Source organism: Bufo bufo, chromosome 2 (genome assembly GCF_905171765.1).
Source record: "Bufo bufo chromosome 2, aBufBuf1.1, whole genome shotgun sequence".
NCBI classification, from domain to species: Eukaryota; Metazoa; Chordata; class Amphibia; order Anura; family Bufonidae; genus Bufo; species Bufo bufo.
In genome coordinates this window covers 402,851,307-402,867,494 of record NC_053390.1, presented here as the reverse complement: position 1 = coordinate 402,867,494, position 16,188 = coordinate 402,851,307, and the positions used below count along the sequence as shown (strand labels likewise).

At 44.6% G+C, this 16,188-nt stretch overlaps 1 protein-coding gene across 1 annotated transcript in view; it reads right to left on the bottom strand.

Moving 5' to 3' along the window:
• Positions 1-16,188, bottom strand: part of LOC120989272 (lysophosphatidic acid receptor 1-B-like) — a 160,567-nt gene that overhangs the window by 25,040 nt on the left and 119,339 nt on the right. The window contains 5 exon segments of the mRNA XM_040417264.1: positions 5,537-5,558; positions 5,560-5,580; positions 5,582-5,770; positions 5,772-5,801; positions 5,803-6,291. Coding sequence (XP_040273198.1) covers positions 5,537-5,558; positions 5,560-5,580; positions 5,582-5,770; positions 5,772-5,801; positions 5,803-6,291 — 751 coding nt within the window.

Here is a 16,188-nt window from a genome sequence, read left to right as displayed (position 1 = left end):
TACTCTAAGTGACAGCAGCTGACCAGGAGACCCATACATCTGTCACTCATAGCAGAGGAGAGAAGTTGTGAAGCAGTTCAATGCAAAGATCACTTCACACTGAAGCCACGTCTCAGATGATCAAAAGTACAGACAGCCTCCTTTTAAAAGTGAACTGCTCCCAAAACATAGAATTCTTGAGTTAGGTTTTTAGTTTATTCTTTGTTTCTTTGGATAAATAGTGGAAAGAACACTCCAGTCACAAGTACAGTACCCATGGTGGGGCACTATCCATCAAAAGTTGCTATTAGAGATGAGCGAATTTCATATTTTGAAATTCGTTCACGCTTAGTTTACTGGTAAAAGCAGAATTGACCTCGGGCTCCCCTGCATAACGGAAACGGAACGAATCAGTTTTGCAGCCCATAGACTTCTATTTTGACGGAATGAATAACGGAATGCCTCTAAGCATTCCGTCATAGAATTGCGTTATGGTCTGTGGTAACAGAATCCATAACGCAATTCTGCTTTTACCAGTAAACGAAGCGTGAAAATATGAAATTTGCTCATCTTTAGTTGCTATGTAGCCACAGCGTATTTTATCAAGGATATAATATATATATATATATAAATATATATATATTAGGGATCGACCGATATTGATTTTTTAGGGCCGATACCGATAATTTGTCAATTTTCAGGCCGATAGCCGATAATTTATACCGATATTCTGGGTATTTTTATTTTTGAGGAAAAAAAAAATTTTCCTACACAAATCTGCTTACAAAATAAATGTTTATTGTTAACGTGTATTATTATTTTTTTTTTTTTGTAAATCTTTTTCATTTATACTTAATATTTTTGTGTTTTTTTTTTTACTAACTTTTAGCCCCCTTAGGGACTAGAACCCTTGTCCTATTCACCCTAATACTGGGTGGGGGGGGGGGGGCGCACTGCGCCACCAATGTTTTTACTATTGGGATGGGGGTGGGGGGCGCACTGCGCCACCAATGATTAATACTAGGGGGCTTGAGGGGGGGGGGGGGGGGGCGCACTGCGCCCCCAATGAAGATACCTCTCTTTCACATACAGGAGGCAGGAGCTGGCTGCAGAGTCACATAGCCGGCTCCCGACCTCTATGAGCGGTAGCTGCGATCCGCGGCAACCTAAGGGGTTAACTACCGCGGACCGCAGCTGCCGTTCATAGAGGTCGGGAGCCGGCTATGTGATTCTGCAGCCAGCTCCCGCCTCCTGTATATGAATTAATGAAAGACTCATCTTCATTGGTGGCGCAGCGGCCACAGCCCCTCCCCTCCTCTTGTCTCCTCTCCTGCCATTGGCGGCAGCGGCAGCAGCATCACAGGGGGAGGAGACACTGCTTCCTTCTCCCCTGTGCTGCGGAGGGAACACAGAACGCGCTGTCAGCAGCGCGTTCTGTGTTCCCAATACGTTATCGGAATATCGGCAAAATAGATGCCGATAACGTTCAAAATCCTCAATATCGGCCGATAATATCGGTTAAACCGATAATCGGTCGATCCCTAATATATATATATATACACATACACACACATACATACATATATATACACACATACATATATATACACACACACACACACACACACACACACAATATAATACACTATATGGACAAAAGGATTGTCTTAATAACGGAATTCAGGTGCATAAAATCCATCGCCTACATTAGCCATGCCGTCTGCCTTTAAAAACATTTGTGAAAGAATGGGTCATTCTAAAGAGAGATCACTGAAATATAGTGTGTAATAGTGTAGTGTCCCACATATGTGTGTATGGGCCACTCCAAATTGCTATATGCCCTTTCATGTCATATTGCATAAATCACTGTAATTTCCTTTGTAAATGCCGCTAAATTCCTATCACAGGCTGTTATAATGCATTACACACTACCAACACTAGAGGTCACAATAACATCATATATATTGGTCAGCCACAGGAAGTTAGATAGGAGAGGAGTTGAGGGAGGAGAGGAGTGAGAAGTCTAGGAGACAGACTTGTCTCTGTACTCCTGGGCCTTGCTCCAGGAGTTAATCTACTTGAACTTGTGGAGATTAGAGCAGTCCGAGCTTATGGACTCCACAGCACCAAGTGACCGGGAGAAGCCTAAAAGCACCTGGACACAGCCTGACAACTAAGTACAAAGTTGGGCGTTACCATAGTTCAGACAGCCTTTTCAAAGAATGGAGCAGAGAGTTTGCCTGCCATGAGGGAGACCGCCCTTGGGTTGTATACTTTTAGTACCAGAGATCCATAGTATTGCATGACTAAAAAGCCTGAGCAAGATCAGGAACCAAGTAGAGTATCCTTACCGCTCCTGCATAAGTTGAGCTGGAACCTATATACATCACCTCACAGAACCTTGCTATTTGGATTTGCAGCTTTATCATCTTTATCAACTTCATGTAACACAAATTACTGCTATCAATTGCTATTTACTGCAAGACTACAACTGACAAGTAAAGTTCCTGTTTGGTTCAACTACTGCCTCTCTCGTCATTCCGTTTCATCTCAGGGGCCCAGCCGCCAATGCACCCCAAGCGTTACCCAATTACCATCAAGGGCACCTCAACCAACATCTAGCTGGTGTTCCCTGCAACGAGAGTGCCCCAGAGGATTTAGTGCTGTGTTCCTATCCACTGCTTGCCGGCCCCAGGGGACAACTGGACTGTGAGTACTACTACCCCCACTCAGCACATCATCACAGTACACTCACACTATACCCCTAGGGTGTCTGGGCACTGCAACAAGTCAGTTTGTGAAATTTCTTCACCCAAAATATTCTATAATCAACTGAGTGGTCTTATGAGTGGAAGCATTTAGGAACCACATCAACTGTGGCAGACCACATTAAAGGGAACCTGTCACCTCCAAAAACCATCCCAAGCCACCAGCAGTACCTGAGAGTAGCCCGCAGTGTGTTTCTAATGATCATTTTCGTTCAGCAGTCATATGTGGTAAAAGCTCTGAAAACTTTATTTTATTCCCTGCCGGCGCGCTTCTCTATTTTATTCCCTTTCTTCAAGTCACGGTAACCACGCCCCCTTTCCTGCCCCTTCGCTGTGACTGACAGCCATCAGTTTGGCTGGCTTTGCCGAACTCTCTGCATAAGCGCTGTCAGTCACAGCGAAGGGGCAGGGAAGGGGGCGTGGTTACGATGACTTGAAGCAAGGAGGCTGCTGCCCCCTTGACTTCAAGCACGACTAGAGAAGCGCGCCGGCAGGGAATAAAAAAGTTTTCTGAGCTTTTACCACATCTGACTGCTGAACGAAAATGATCATTAGAAACACACTGCGGGCTATTCTCAGGTACTGCTGGTGGCTTGGGATGGTTTTTGGAGATGACAGGTTCCCTTTAAGTTGCATTACTCAAATAAATGAACTTTTGCACGATGTTCTAATTTTTCGAGCTTCACTTGTATGTACTTTGGTACAGGTGTTGTGCACTTATTTCCAGACCTCTCAGACTTGTGGGATCCATGTTGGTGATCATACTTACCTGCTCCCTGTTGCTGGGTTCCGTCTCATTCGCTCCTGAGCCTCCACTGCTTGTCTCGGGTAAACTTCTGGTTTGACGCCACTGCAGCCAATCACTGGCCACATTGGTGATCTGCGTCCGTTGTGTCACATAACCAGGTAGTAAATGACCTGGAACTCAGTGCTGGGAATCTGGTTGGTATGATCACCAACACGGGTCCTGCCAGTCTGGGGGGTCTGGAAATTAGTGCACAACCCTTTAAGAGGACCTGTAGGCTCTACTCACATAACTGTTTTAGCAACTACTAGCATCCCCATGTATTAACATTTCTGGAACATCTATTCTCATGATTCCATGTTGTTCTATTCCTTTATTATTCCTGCTGAAGGTTATGAAGGAATTACAAGCAGTTTGCAATGAAAGTCCAGATGGGTGTTATCAGTTGGGGTCTATCCCTGCACATTCTGACATTATGTAATCAGTACTGCCAGAGTCAGAATGTGCTGGGACACACCCCATCTGGTAACACTCATCTGGACCTTCACTGCAAACTGCTAGCAATTCATTCATAACTGCAGCTCATTTCCATTAAAGAGGACCTTTCACTAGAATAAAACATCTAAACTAACTATACAGACATGTAGAGCGGCGCCCAGGGATCTCCCTGCACTTACTGTTATACCTGGGCGCCGCTCCGTTCGCCCGGTATCTTCATAGTTAGGCTCCACCCAGGGGAACCTACCGGCGTCTCATTCTCCCGTGCTGTAGCGCTGGCCAATCGCAGCGCTCAGTTGATAGCCTGAGAGGCTTTTTTTTCTCTCAGGCTATGAGCTGAGCGCTGCGATTGGCCAGCGCTACAGCACGGGAGAATGAGACGCCGGTAGGTTCCCCTGGGTGGAGCCTAACTATGAAGATACCGGAGGCTATACCGGGCGAACGGAGCGGCGCCCGGGGATAACAGTAAGTGCAGGGGGATCCCTGGGCGCCGCTCTACATGTCTGTATGCTTAGTTTAGATGTTTTATTCTAGTGAAAGGTCCTCTTTAAAGTTAAAAGGGTTTTCCTATCACAGACAATGGGGGCATATCGCTAGGATATGCCCACATTGTCTGATAGGTGCAGGTACCCTATCTGGGACCCGCACCTACACTCGCATGAGCAGCCGCCCTCCGTTAATTTCTATGGGGCCGCCGAAAATAGCGATATGCCCTCATTGTCTAAGATGGGAACACCCCTTTAAAGAAACTACGCTGCAATGCTACAACCTTGGATAGGTGAGGCTCAGTGTTTGAAAGAATACAGAAATGTTTTTCTAATCCTGAACAACCCATTTTACTGTTTAAAGCTGTGCATATATGGTCTAATTGTTGGGCTAATGAGATGATCAAGTACAACAATCACTTTTGATGATCAAGAAGTTTTGATATTAAAGATGTTCTGGCCCTGAACCTTTTATTTTCTCACACAAAAGGAAGAGTCTAGATGCTATATACATTAACAACTGCAGGTCTGAGCATAGGTAATCTTGCTGGCGATACATCAGCTCCTCAGATAGGTAGGTAAACAACTTTACATAGACCTTCATTATGTTGCAGAGTATGATTGCTGGGTGCAGCGGAGTCAACTCAGATTCAGACATTGTGAAGTAACAGGAACTGGTATATTGGAACATACGTGCAATAACAGAAGGTCACTCTACATGGTGAATGGCACAGGCAGGAAAAATAAATCAGTGAGTTCACCTCAATGTACAGGAAAACAACACATCATAGAGACTAACAAGTGAGCATTGGTAACAGTGACATCTAGTATTATAACTGTGAACTGCAGTCAATCCAGCAATAGACTAAGCTGTAAGTTGTTGTATCTCCAACACATTAACCATGCAATATCCTTCTATGATCTCCTCCAGTTCCCACCTATGCACTACGGTCAATTTCCAGTGCTGTAAAATCCACACTACATACAAAAGGCACAATCAACTAAACATCTTCAGTGAGTTTGAGAAGTATATTTATTGCATAGAAACATGAATCCACTACCTAAAACAATGACAACGGTTTTTCAGTAGACTCATCAATGTATCAACGGTTTCTCCTTGGACCCAGATCTGTATGCCTTGACATCCTCATAGTCCTCTGCCTGACGTATACAAATATATGTGCGTAGAGAACTACCATAACCACGAAGGTGACCAAGTTGAATATAGCCCAGAAGACCAAGTAAGAATCACTGTAGAGTGGAGCCATGTTGGAACAGTGCTCAAGGTCACAGATCCACATTCCATCCAACGCTTGGTATTGCCCCCCATCACAATAGCCATAGTCCAGATGACCACTATCACCACGACCACTCTTCTGTTGCTCATTCGGGTGTGCAGCTGCATTCTGAATACTGTAATGTGCCTTTCTATGGCAATGGCAAGCAAATTGGCTACAGAAGCAGTCAAGCTAGTGTCAATCAGACCCTGTCGGAGTAGCCACGTGCTTACAGTCAATCTTCTAGTGTTAGGACCCGTGTTAAACATTAGGTAAAAGTAAGCTAGTCCTGCAAAGAAGTCTGCAGCGGCCAAGTTTGCCATCAAGTAATAAATAGGAAAGTGGAAACGTCGATTTACATAAATAGCCACCATAACCAGTAAGTTGGCTAACATGATGAATATACATACAGTGATGCCAAGTCCCATAACTAGCTTGTTGACAGTATGCCATTCCGTGGCAAGAGGTTTTCCACTTCGGTTGTAGAAAAAAGCTATTGTTTCATTGTAGTAGCATTGGTGATCACTCGCTGAAGAAGTCTGGGAAAAAAAAATATATATGTATAAATGTGCAAATCATTATAACATACATATAGTATATAAAACTATACACATTATGTCATATAGTGGAACAAATACACAGGTAAAAATAAAGCAATTATATTTCAACGTATTTGGGAATTGCATAAAAGAAATCATACAATGATGAGGCTGATGTGCATCCAAGTCCTGAGAACCTTATGTCAAGGAATTTTCATATCTCTTACAGAGTGTAGACACATAACTGCATGAATAAAGTATTGCATCAGAACACACCCCGGCTAGATTTGGTATTCTAATATGGCACATGAACACACCTCTATTAACCAGGGGGCTTTCGCTCTGAAAAATTTGGCATGACCATGAGTTACATGTCCTCCAAGGATTCATTAAAGGGTCGCTAACTTTTTGTAAAGCCTTTGATATGTCATAAAGACGTATCAAAAGATTGATCATGGGGGTCTCAGTGCCGAGACCCCCTAGGGTTGGGCGATATACCGGTATCACGATATACCGCGGTATTAAAAAAACGGCGATATGGCGATATCGCTGTTTCCAAAATACCGCGGTATTTTGTGACGTCATCAAAGCGGTCAGCTCACATTGTGCGCTGACCGCTTCTAAACGTGCGCCCGCCCGCCGCTGCACCTTGCATAGCGCTGCCGCTGAGTAACATTACTTCCTCTCGCTCCTGGCCTGGCTCCTTCTTGCTCCGCCTCCCTTAGTCAAGTCTCCACCCACCATCTGACATCATCACCGTCGTCACCCACCGGCTCTATTGTATATGTGGCGATGGCGAATCGATCCCCTGTGTGAGTACTGGTGTCTCTGGAGAGACTTTTCCTGCAGCTGCCTCACTAGTGTGTGCTCTGGTGACGAAATTATAAACTTACTACTTCCAGCAGCGGCCGCCCCGGCTCTCCCTCCTCCTTGCTCCCATATTCAAATCTCTGCCCACCGGCATCTGATGTCAGAATCAGAGCACACAAGCGAGGCAGCCGCGGGAAAGGTATATCGCAAAGTATTACTGCATGTATGGTGGCCTGTGGCCACAAGACCTTATTATAACACCTCCTTGTGGCCCCCCATACAGTGTAACGCCTCCTTGTGGCCCCCCATACAGTGTAACGCCTCCTTGTGGCCCCCCATACAGTGTAACGCCTCCTTGTGGCCCCCCATACAGTGTAACGCCTCCTTGTGGCCCCCCATACAGTGTAACGCCTCCTTGTGGCCCCCCATACAGTGTAACGCCTCCTTGTGGCCCCCCATACAGTGTAACGCCTCCTTGTGGCCCCCCATACAGTGTAACGCCTCCTTGTGGCCCCCCATACAGTGTAACGCCTCCTTGTGGCCCCCCATACAGTGTAACGCCTCCTTGTGGCCCCCCCATACAGTGTAACGCCTCCTTGTGGCCCCCCCCATACAGTGTAATGCCTCCTTGTGGCCCCCCCATACAGTGTAACGCCTCCTTGTGGCCCCCCCATACAGTGTAACGCCTCCTTGTGGCCCCCCCATACAGTGTAATGCCTCCTTGTGGCCCCCCCATACAGTGTAACGCCTCCTTGTGGCCCCCCCATACAGTGTAATGCCTCCTTGTGGCCCCCCCATACAGTGTAATGCCTCCTTGTGGCCCCCCCATACAGTGTAACGCCTCCTTGTGGCCCCCCCATACAGTGTAACGCCTCCTTGTGGCCCCCCATACAGTGTAACGCCTCCTTGTGGCTGCCCCCATACAGTGTAACGCCTCCTTGTGGCTGTCCCCATACAGTGTAACGCCTCCTTGTGGCTGTCCCCATACAGTGTAACGTCTCCTTGTGGCTGCCCCCATACAGTGTAACGTCTCCTTGTGGCCCCCCATACAGTATAACGTCTCCTTGTGGCCCCCCATACAGTATAACGTCTCCTTGTGGCTGCCCCCATACAGTATAACGTCTCCTTGTGGCCCCCCATACAGTATAACGTCTCCTTGTGGCCCCCCATACAGTATAACGTCTCCTTGTGGCCCCCCATACAGTATAACGTCTCCTTGTGTTTTTTTTTCTTTTAAACGGGTATTTATCGCGATATATATCGTTATCGCGATAAATTTTTTAATATCGTTATCGTCTGAATATTTTTGATATCGTCCAACCCTAAGACCCCCACCAATCCCTAGAACGAGGGGAGAAAAACACAAAGACAGCATAGGCTGTCTCCTCACTGCACATGACAGGCTCCATTGAGGTCTCCATTGCAATCTCTGTAGCGAGGAGAGAAAGCATGCTATCGGCGCACTTCTCGCCCTTCGATCTAGAAAAGAACACTTGACAGTTAGACCACAAAGGTCTGACCAGGGACGGACATCTGTCAGGGCAGTGACACTACCACTTGGTAGATGAAGAGATTTCTTTATTGAAAGACTAAAACTTCAGGTAGACAACACATTTGTCGCTGTACATCAGCCATGGCTTTCATCCTGTAGGAGACCAATACACTTGATGTAATTACCCCTTGAACACCTCTCCTTCTTGCACCATTTTTCTCACCTTATTCTAGGGACTGGTGGGGGTCTCGGTGCCCGATCAAAACTTTTGATACGTCTCTATGATATATCAAAAGTTTTGCTAAAGGTTAGTGACTTTTTAAGCATTGTGGAATAATACATTTGTGTAAACCCCAACCATCATATGGTCATGAGCGGAGATGCCTAATGAAAGGGGCTATCCTGATGGGACAAATCCTAGACGTTTATTGAGATAGTAATAAGAAAGATGGCTATAGACAGAAGGTCCCATGCAATGCATAAATATCGAACTAAGATTGGATTGGAATTGCCGATTCCCATCCACTGGAATGGATTAAATATTCACCAAGAACCCACCAAGCCTTGCTTATGGGTCTATAGGCCATTGCTTTTAAGAAACGGTTTCTGCTGCTCAAGAAAATTATTCAGATCTGCTACTGATGCAAATCCCGAATATAATTTTTAAAAGTGATTATCGAAAACTTCTCATTCGTCTTCAATCCCATTTTATGCACAGCATCATAATTGGGCCATATTCTGTGCCCATCATAAACGGTGGCTGCCCTAATTTAGGTTGAAAGAAAATGGAGTGCCTGCCAGGTCTCACCTACATAACTAAATAAAGGATACCCCAACAAAGCTGATGAAAGCCTTTTGTTGAGTGTAAAGCGACACTTTCCAAATTGCAAACATCTCTCAGCACCACCTCATACAAATAATAAAGCAACACCTGGTATTATGCTGCCTAAAAGCATAATATAATCCCTGTTCACTATAGAGAATGGAAAACAAACAGTTTATGACCAGAATAAAACCTAATCCCTGTTCATTGCTCATCTAGTGCTGTGACAATGCAGTACAACAGAGGGTATAGAGGAATTCTCTAAACAAGCAGGTACACACATAGCATTTGATAACCAGAATAGATTTTAAAAAAGTTCTGTACACATTTTGGTTATTTTTCATTGCATTGGCTGTATTACAGGATAATCACTTTTACAATTGGCTTTTATTAGAAATTTTGTATCATTTTCTTCTGCAGCCTCAATGTATTACAATTAGGGATGAGTGAATCGACTTTGGAGGAAACATCTGAAGTCGATTCGCATAAAACTTCTTTCTAATACTGTACGGGGCATTTCCCAACCAGAGTTCGGGAAATGTTTTTTTACAGTACAAATTCATTTATGAAGTTATTGCGCAAAGTCTCGCGAGACTTCGCAAAGCAATGACTTTGGCTCATCAGGGCCAATACATTCTAATACTGTACGGAGCTCCTGCTCTGCACAGTATTAGAACAAAGTTTTATGCGAATAGACTTCGGATGTTTCATCCGAAGTCGATTCGCTCATCCCTAATTACAATACATAGCAAGCTGCAGGGTTCCATTCTCTGCTCATTTTTTTATTTTTTTTTTAGACATGCTCCCTGTCATTTGGGTTTCCAGTTCTCCTGAATAATAATCTAAGCTCAATTTTGATCAAATCAAGGTTTAGCATCAGAACTGAGCTTAGATGATCATTCAGGAAAAAGGCAGGAATGACTGGAATCAAGCCAACAGAGTCTGTCTGCAGATCCCGTCTCGGGCTCCCGCAGTCAGCTGGGCATAATTTTCTCACTGCGCATGCGCCGGCTAGATTCGGCGTGCGCTGGCAAGAAACACTGTGCGCATTTGCGCCGGCGAAGTATATTCACAAGCGTGATCGCGAGCGTGATCACTGGCTTGAGTTCTCCTGCTCCTGCAGCCAGTGATCACACTTGCACTGTGAATATACCTCGCCGGCGCGGGTGCCGATTCTTGCCGATGCACACACCGAATCTAGCCGGCGCATGCGCAGTGAGAAAATTATGCCCGGCTGACTGCGGGAGCCCAAGACGGGATTGTGCAGTCACAAAGGGCACACCGTGCAGGCACCAGATTTGCACGATCCCAAGGAGTAGAAAATATGTAAATCACAGTCAAGAGGGGACGGGTAAGAGGTGGGCTTTGCTTGATTTGAAGCAAGGAGGCCATTTCCCCCTTGACTTCAAGCTCACAGGAAACAGAGCGCTCATGGAGATTAAAAAGGTGTTTTCTCAAGTATGGATTATCGAATTTCTGGCTCACACACATGATCAATAACAGATTGGGGGCTGCTATAAGGTAATGCTGGCAGTTTTATATCACTTTTGGAGGTGACAGGTTCCCTTTAAAAATAGAAATATTGTTCAGACAGTCAAGCAATACAACAGGCGGTGTAGAAAAGCAATCCATGTTGGCAGACTGGTTTAAGAATACTTGGCTCTGTCTATAGTACCCAGCATATGTCTAAGGCCAATTTTATTCTACTGCTTTTAATTCTCTGGATCCGGAAGACTCCGGAATGCCTGTCGGACCCATTGACTATAATGGGAACCGGCTGAGACCCGGCCACTACCCAGCAAATATGCAATCAGTGGTTTTTGTCCAGCTGAATCCTACCATATTTTCTGGGTAGCGTTTGGATCTCCCCTAGATCCCATTATAGTCAAAGGGGCCAACGGGCATTGCGGTAACATTTGGCAATGGCGGATCCAGAGAGCTCCATCAGGCTGTTCTCTGCCAAAACTGAAATCAGCATGTCCATGGTTAAATCTTTTTATGTCGGTGTAAAAATGACCAACATACAGATAGAACAGTTTCTAACTTGGCTGTGATATAAAGTCAAAGTGCAATAATAATGTCACATGAGCCATAAAAAGCCATGGAAAAATCTAATGTTTCTTGCAACTGTTTATTTGACTAGTTCATTGTCAAGATAAGAATTGCTATATCGTACAAAGTGGAACAAATCCCCACTACAATTGCCAATTAAAAAATGAAAGTAAAAAAACAAGTACCTATGACTTCCAATATAGTTTATCAGTGCCTGTTCTGTCACTTCACACCTGCCTTGTAATAGAGAGAAAGATGCCTTGTTCTCCATTAAACGGTCACATAAAATCCTAAAAATGTTGACCCCCCAGAGTCCATTTTGTTTGGGTTTTGTGTTCTCCATGTTTGCAGTACAAAGTGAACAAACGAACGCTCTAATTAGCAGGACGCCTCCTTTGTGATCAAAGATGAGCTTTGGGGGACTCTAAAATGGTCTCTTTAATAAAAGCTTAGCAGGCCGAGAATACACAGAACTGGAAATGTGGAGACTAAGAATATACAAGGCTAGGGAGGCCAAAAACCGCAAGGGACTAGAATACTACGGGAAGCAGTCATTAACTTCTCCACAAGCGATTCAACATAAAACCAAAAAAGGGAGGTTGACTTTTTTTAAGCACATTGTTAACATGTACACAAAAATAAAGCATGACTAGATATGCTGGACAAACGTCAGTTCAGAAAAAGCCCATTCACCTTCAGTGTACCACCCATGGAACATACCAACCCCTGAAGAACACAAATTGGCTGAATATGTCAACAAATTCACAGATTTGGTCAAGGTCAGATTACCATTACTAGATGAATTTTGAACTATACTAAACTGAGTGTAGCTTAATGAAAAATATGTACGGTAACTTTTATTTTTCTCCTATTAAAATAAGTGAGACAGTATGAGTTAAAATCTTTTGTACACACTTCCTTTGTTCGAGGGAGGGGGAGGGGACTTATTTGCAGTTGGCTCTATTCTCCTCTTGTTAGTTTGCGGGGGGCGCGGAGGGGGGGGGGGGGGGGGGGGGGATCACCTAGCAGGATTCACTTTGCTGGAGTGCTTCACAAAACTCAGCTTAAAGGGAACCTGTCACCAGTTTTATGGTGTCCTAACTAAGGGCAACATAGATAAGTGACTGATTCTCTTAGCACAATGCTGGGTCACTTTCTTTAATTGACCCAGTCAATCTGCCAACATCTTGTATTGAAAAGCTCCAGCTGATAATGATGAGTCCTGAATATTCATGAGCTCCTGACTCTCCCCGCCCACCTGCTGCTGAATGACAGTTTGTTTCCATATCAATCAGCAGCAGGTGGGCAGGGGAGTGGCTATAGCTCTGAATTAAATATACGCTGGACTCAATGACATCACACTGGACTCAAATCAGCTCATTAGCATGCGGCATCTTTGTGTGTATATTAGGAGGTAACCATCTGTCACACCAGTAAGTGAATACATCTAAGGCACTTTTTAGTAGTTAATGATTGATTATAATCTAACTAATTATATACAAATATCCACATGACAGGTTCCCTTCAAGTCAATCAGCTTACTGACCCCTACCAACTGGTCTGCAATGGGGAAAGGCTAACAGGCTGTAGTCGGAGCACTCGCCCTGAAAAGAGCAACCTCGCTGGAACCTCGGGCCTGGTCTAGAAATCCCTCTCTTCCCTATTATCTAAAAGCACCATCCAACACGTTTCGCCATCATTAATGGCTCATCAGGGAGCGAATTTGTGCTTAGCAGAGCGTCTGTGCAGTGGCAGCGCTACAGTCGTCGTAGAGGCAGTGGCAACTTTGTGTTTGAAAATGCCTCCTTTTATTCTCCAAACCACACCCCTGCGCGGGTCGAGACAGCTGAGCGCTGTATTACCTGACCTCCCTCGCTCCCCAGGATTGGTGTACGCAGCATGAGGGGGATGTATTGTGAAGAGAGAGACAGCTGAGTGCTGTAAAACCGGACCTCCCCCGCTCCCCAAGGACAGGTTAATGAGGTAATGAGGGGGTGTGGTTTGGAGAATAAAAGGAAGCATTTTCAAACACAAAGTTGCCACTGCCTCTACAACGACTGTAGCGCTACCACTGCACAGACGCTCTGCTAAGCACAAATTCGCTCCCTGATGAAGTGACCTCAAGTTGTAGGAGAGTCCAAACTGACAGAAGGCAGGGCAACACAAGTAGGCAAGACAAACATAAGGCACGGGCATCGGCCCACCGGGAAATTGAGGTCCAAGTCCCCAGGACTCCAACTGAATGGAGGCAGAATGAAGGGACTGGTGATGTTTATCCTGGCACAAAACTTAACCGCTAGTGGGAAAGTACCCTAAGTCTACTGTGTTATGTGCCCCTAGTCTCCCACCCCCTGCACAAGTGGCACATAACACAGTAGACTTAGGGTACTTTCACACTAGCGGTTAAGTTTTCCGGTATTGAGTTCCGTCATAGGGGCTCAATACTGGTAAAAAAACGCTTCAGTTTTGTCCCCATTCATTGTCAATGTGGACAAAACTGAACAGAACCGAATGCTCCAAAATGCATTGCGTTCAGTTTAGTTGCATTTCCAGACCGGAGAGCAAACTGCAACATGTTGCATTTTGCTTTCCATCTTGGGATGCGACGCATGACCCCCAATGCAAGTCAATGGGGAGGGATCTGTTTTCTCTGACACAATCTGACCCAATAGAAAACGGATCCATCCCCCATTGACTTTCAATGGAGTTAATGACGGATCCGTCTTGGCTATGTTAAAGATAATACAACCAGATCTGTTTGTAACGGATGCAGATGGTTGTATTATCAGTAACGGAAGCATTTTTGCCCTAAGTAACCCAGATCGACACTGCTGGCATTGTTCTGCAAAGGATAGGCCACCAATGTATATTCCAAGAAATTCACTTTAGGGCAGTATAAGGCGGGATACTGAAAAAGAAACTGAACGAAAGCAACTTGCAGCAGAGCAAAGAAATTCTGTATATTTTTATTTCTACAGGAAAAAATTCCGGTTAATAATATCTTGTCACATAGAACTGGAATGTGTGCTATCTCAAGTTAGATCAAGGTATGCCAAGTATTCCAGAGCAGTGCAAATATATCCAGGAAGAAACACACAGATACAGCATAGAAGTTAAAAATGTTTTCATCTGCATATTCTGATCCCCCAATTTTGTTTTTACGTCTATGGAGTTGTTTGCGGCGCAATCTGTACTTTTCATTGATACCATTCTGGAGTGTATATGACTTTTTAATCACATTTTATTTTTTGGGGAGAGGAAGCGACCAAAAGCGGTGAACTGGCCACATTGATTTTCTTTGCTGTGACGCTGTTTGCCGTATGGTAAATATTTCCATATTTTAATAGTTCGAGTGTTGCTAGGACACAGCAAATGCTTTAGTTTTTTTTTATTGTTTATTTTTATTTTGGGGAAAGGGGGTGATTTAATGAATGAATTAGCTTTGGAGACTATGAGAAATTCACTATGTTCCAACGGAGCCATAAGGTCTCCACAGGAATGTAGTTGCAGCAGTCTCAGAACATTCAGAGGTACCAAGTCTGCCACAGGGAATGAACGCCTCCTGATCGCCTCAAGGGGGAGCCGTTTCAGTCCTGGGTTTTCAGTGCTCAGATGCAGTGGTCACATTTGACCAAGGCATCTAAATGTCTGCAATATGCATTATTGTCAATCACAGACATTAGCCCCCAGTGTCTGCTGAGTGAAACCACAGTCACCCAGGAGCTGTGGCACCCACTCTGCTCTGGATCTGGTGAGATGATATCTGCTGTACATGTATGGCAGATGTAGTCAAGGGGTCAAAATACTACTCACTCAGTGTTCCATAATATGAAGAAGATGTCAAAAATACTACTGAGTTTTTTCTTAAACAGAATGACGGGCAGATTCAGCCTAAATACTGTCTCTGTTAAGGTGGTCATGCACATTGGATCGGCCAAAGATCTAATGTATATGACATGTTCGGTCAGACTATGTCAGATAAACAAAAAAACGGATTGGACATGCTGAAGCTCAACACGCCCAATCTTAAGTTCTCAAAGAACTAAAGATTTGGCATGTTTAGTTCTCAAGGAAGGTGTCTGGCAGTAGTTTACTTCACTCTCACCATTCAAAAGAACATATGTACGCTCAGTCTAACAGAGTGCATTTGTCTGGCGAGTGTTTGCCCAACACAGACTGAAAGTGCGTGGTCACCTTTAGACAAAATTAGATACAGCAGATGTAGGATTTAGAGGAGAGAGAAGATCATGACACTGCTGAATGCAAGAGTAAGGGTGCCAAGTTATAGACCAGGCATCAGCAACCTCCTTTAACTGCTATTGGAGTTACAAGAACAGCCGAGCAAGTGTGTATGCTGGGAGTTGTAGTTTCACAGCAGCTGGAGGTTGCCGGTCCTTGTTAAAAAGGATAAATATATATATATATTTATATTTGCAATGTGTACATGGTGTGAGACTGAGACTACCCTGGGCAAAAGTAACCCTTCTTTTCTTCGAAGAACACTTGGTACTTACTGATTTAAAGAGGACCGGTCACCACTCCTGACATTCCTGTTTTTATAGTTTTAAGCATTCCCTGTGTAAAAACAATTCTGGAGCATCTATTCTTAGTAGGGCTGCAACGATTAATCGACATTATCGATAATATTCGATAACGGGATTAGTTGTCGACGATTCCCGTTATCGAATAATCAGCCGATTTGTTGCTATGCGGGCGGGAG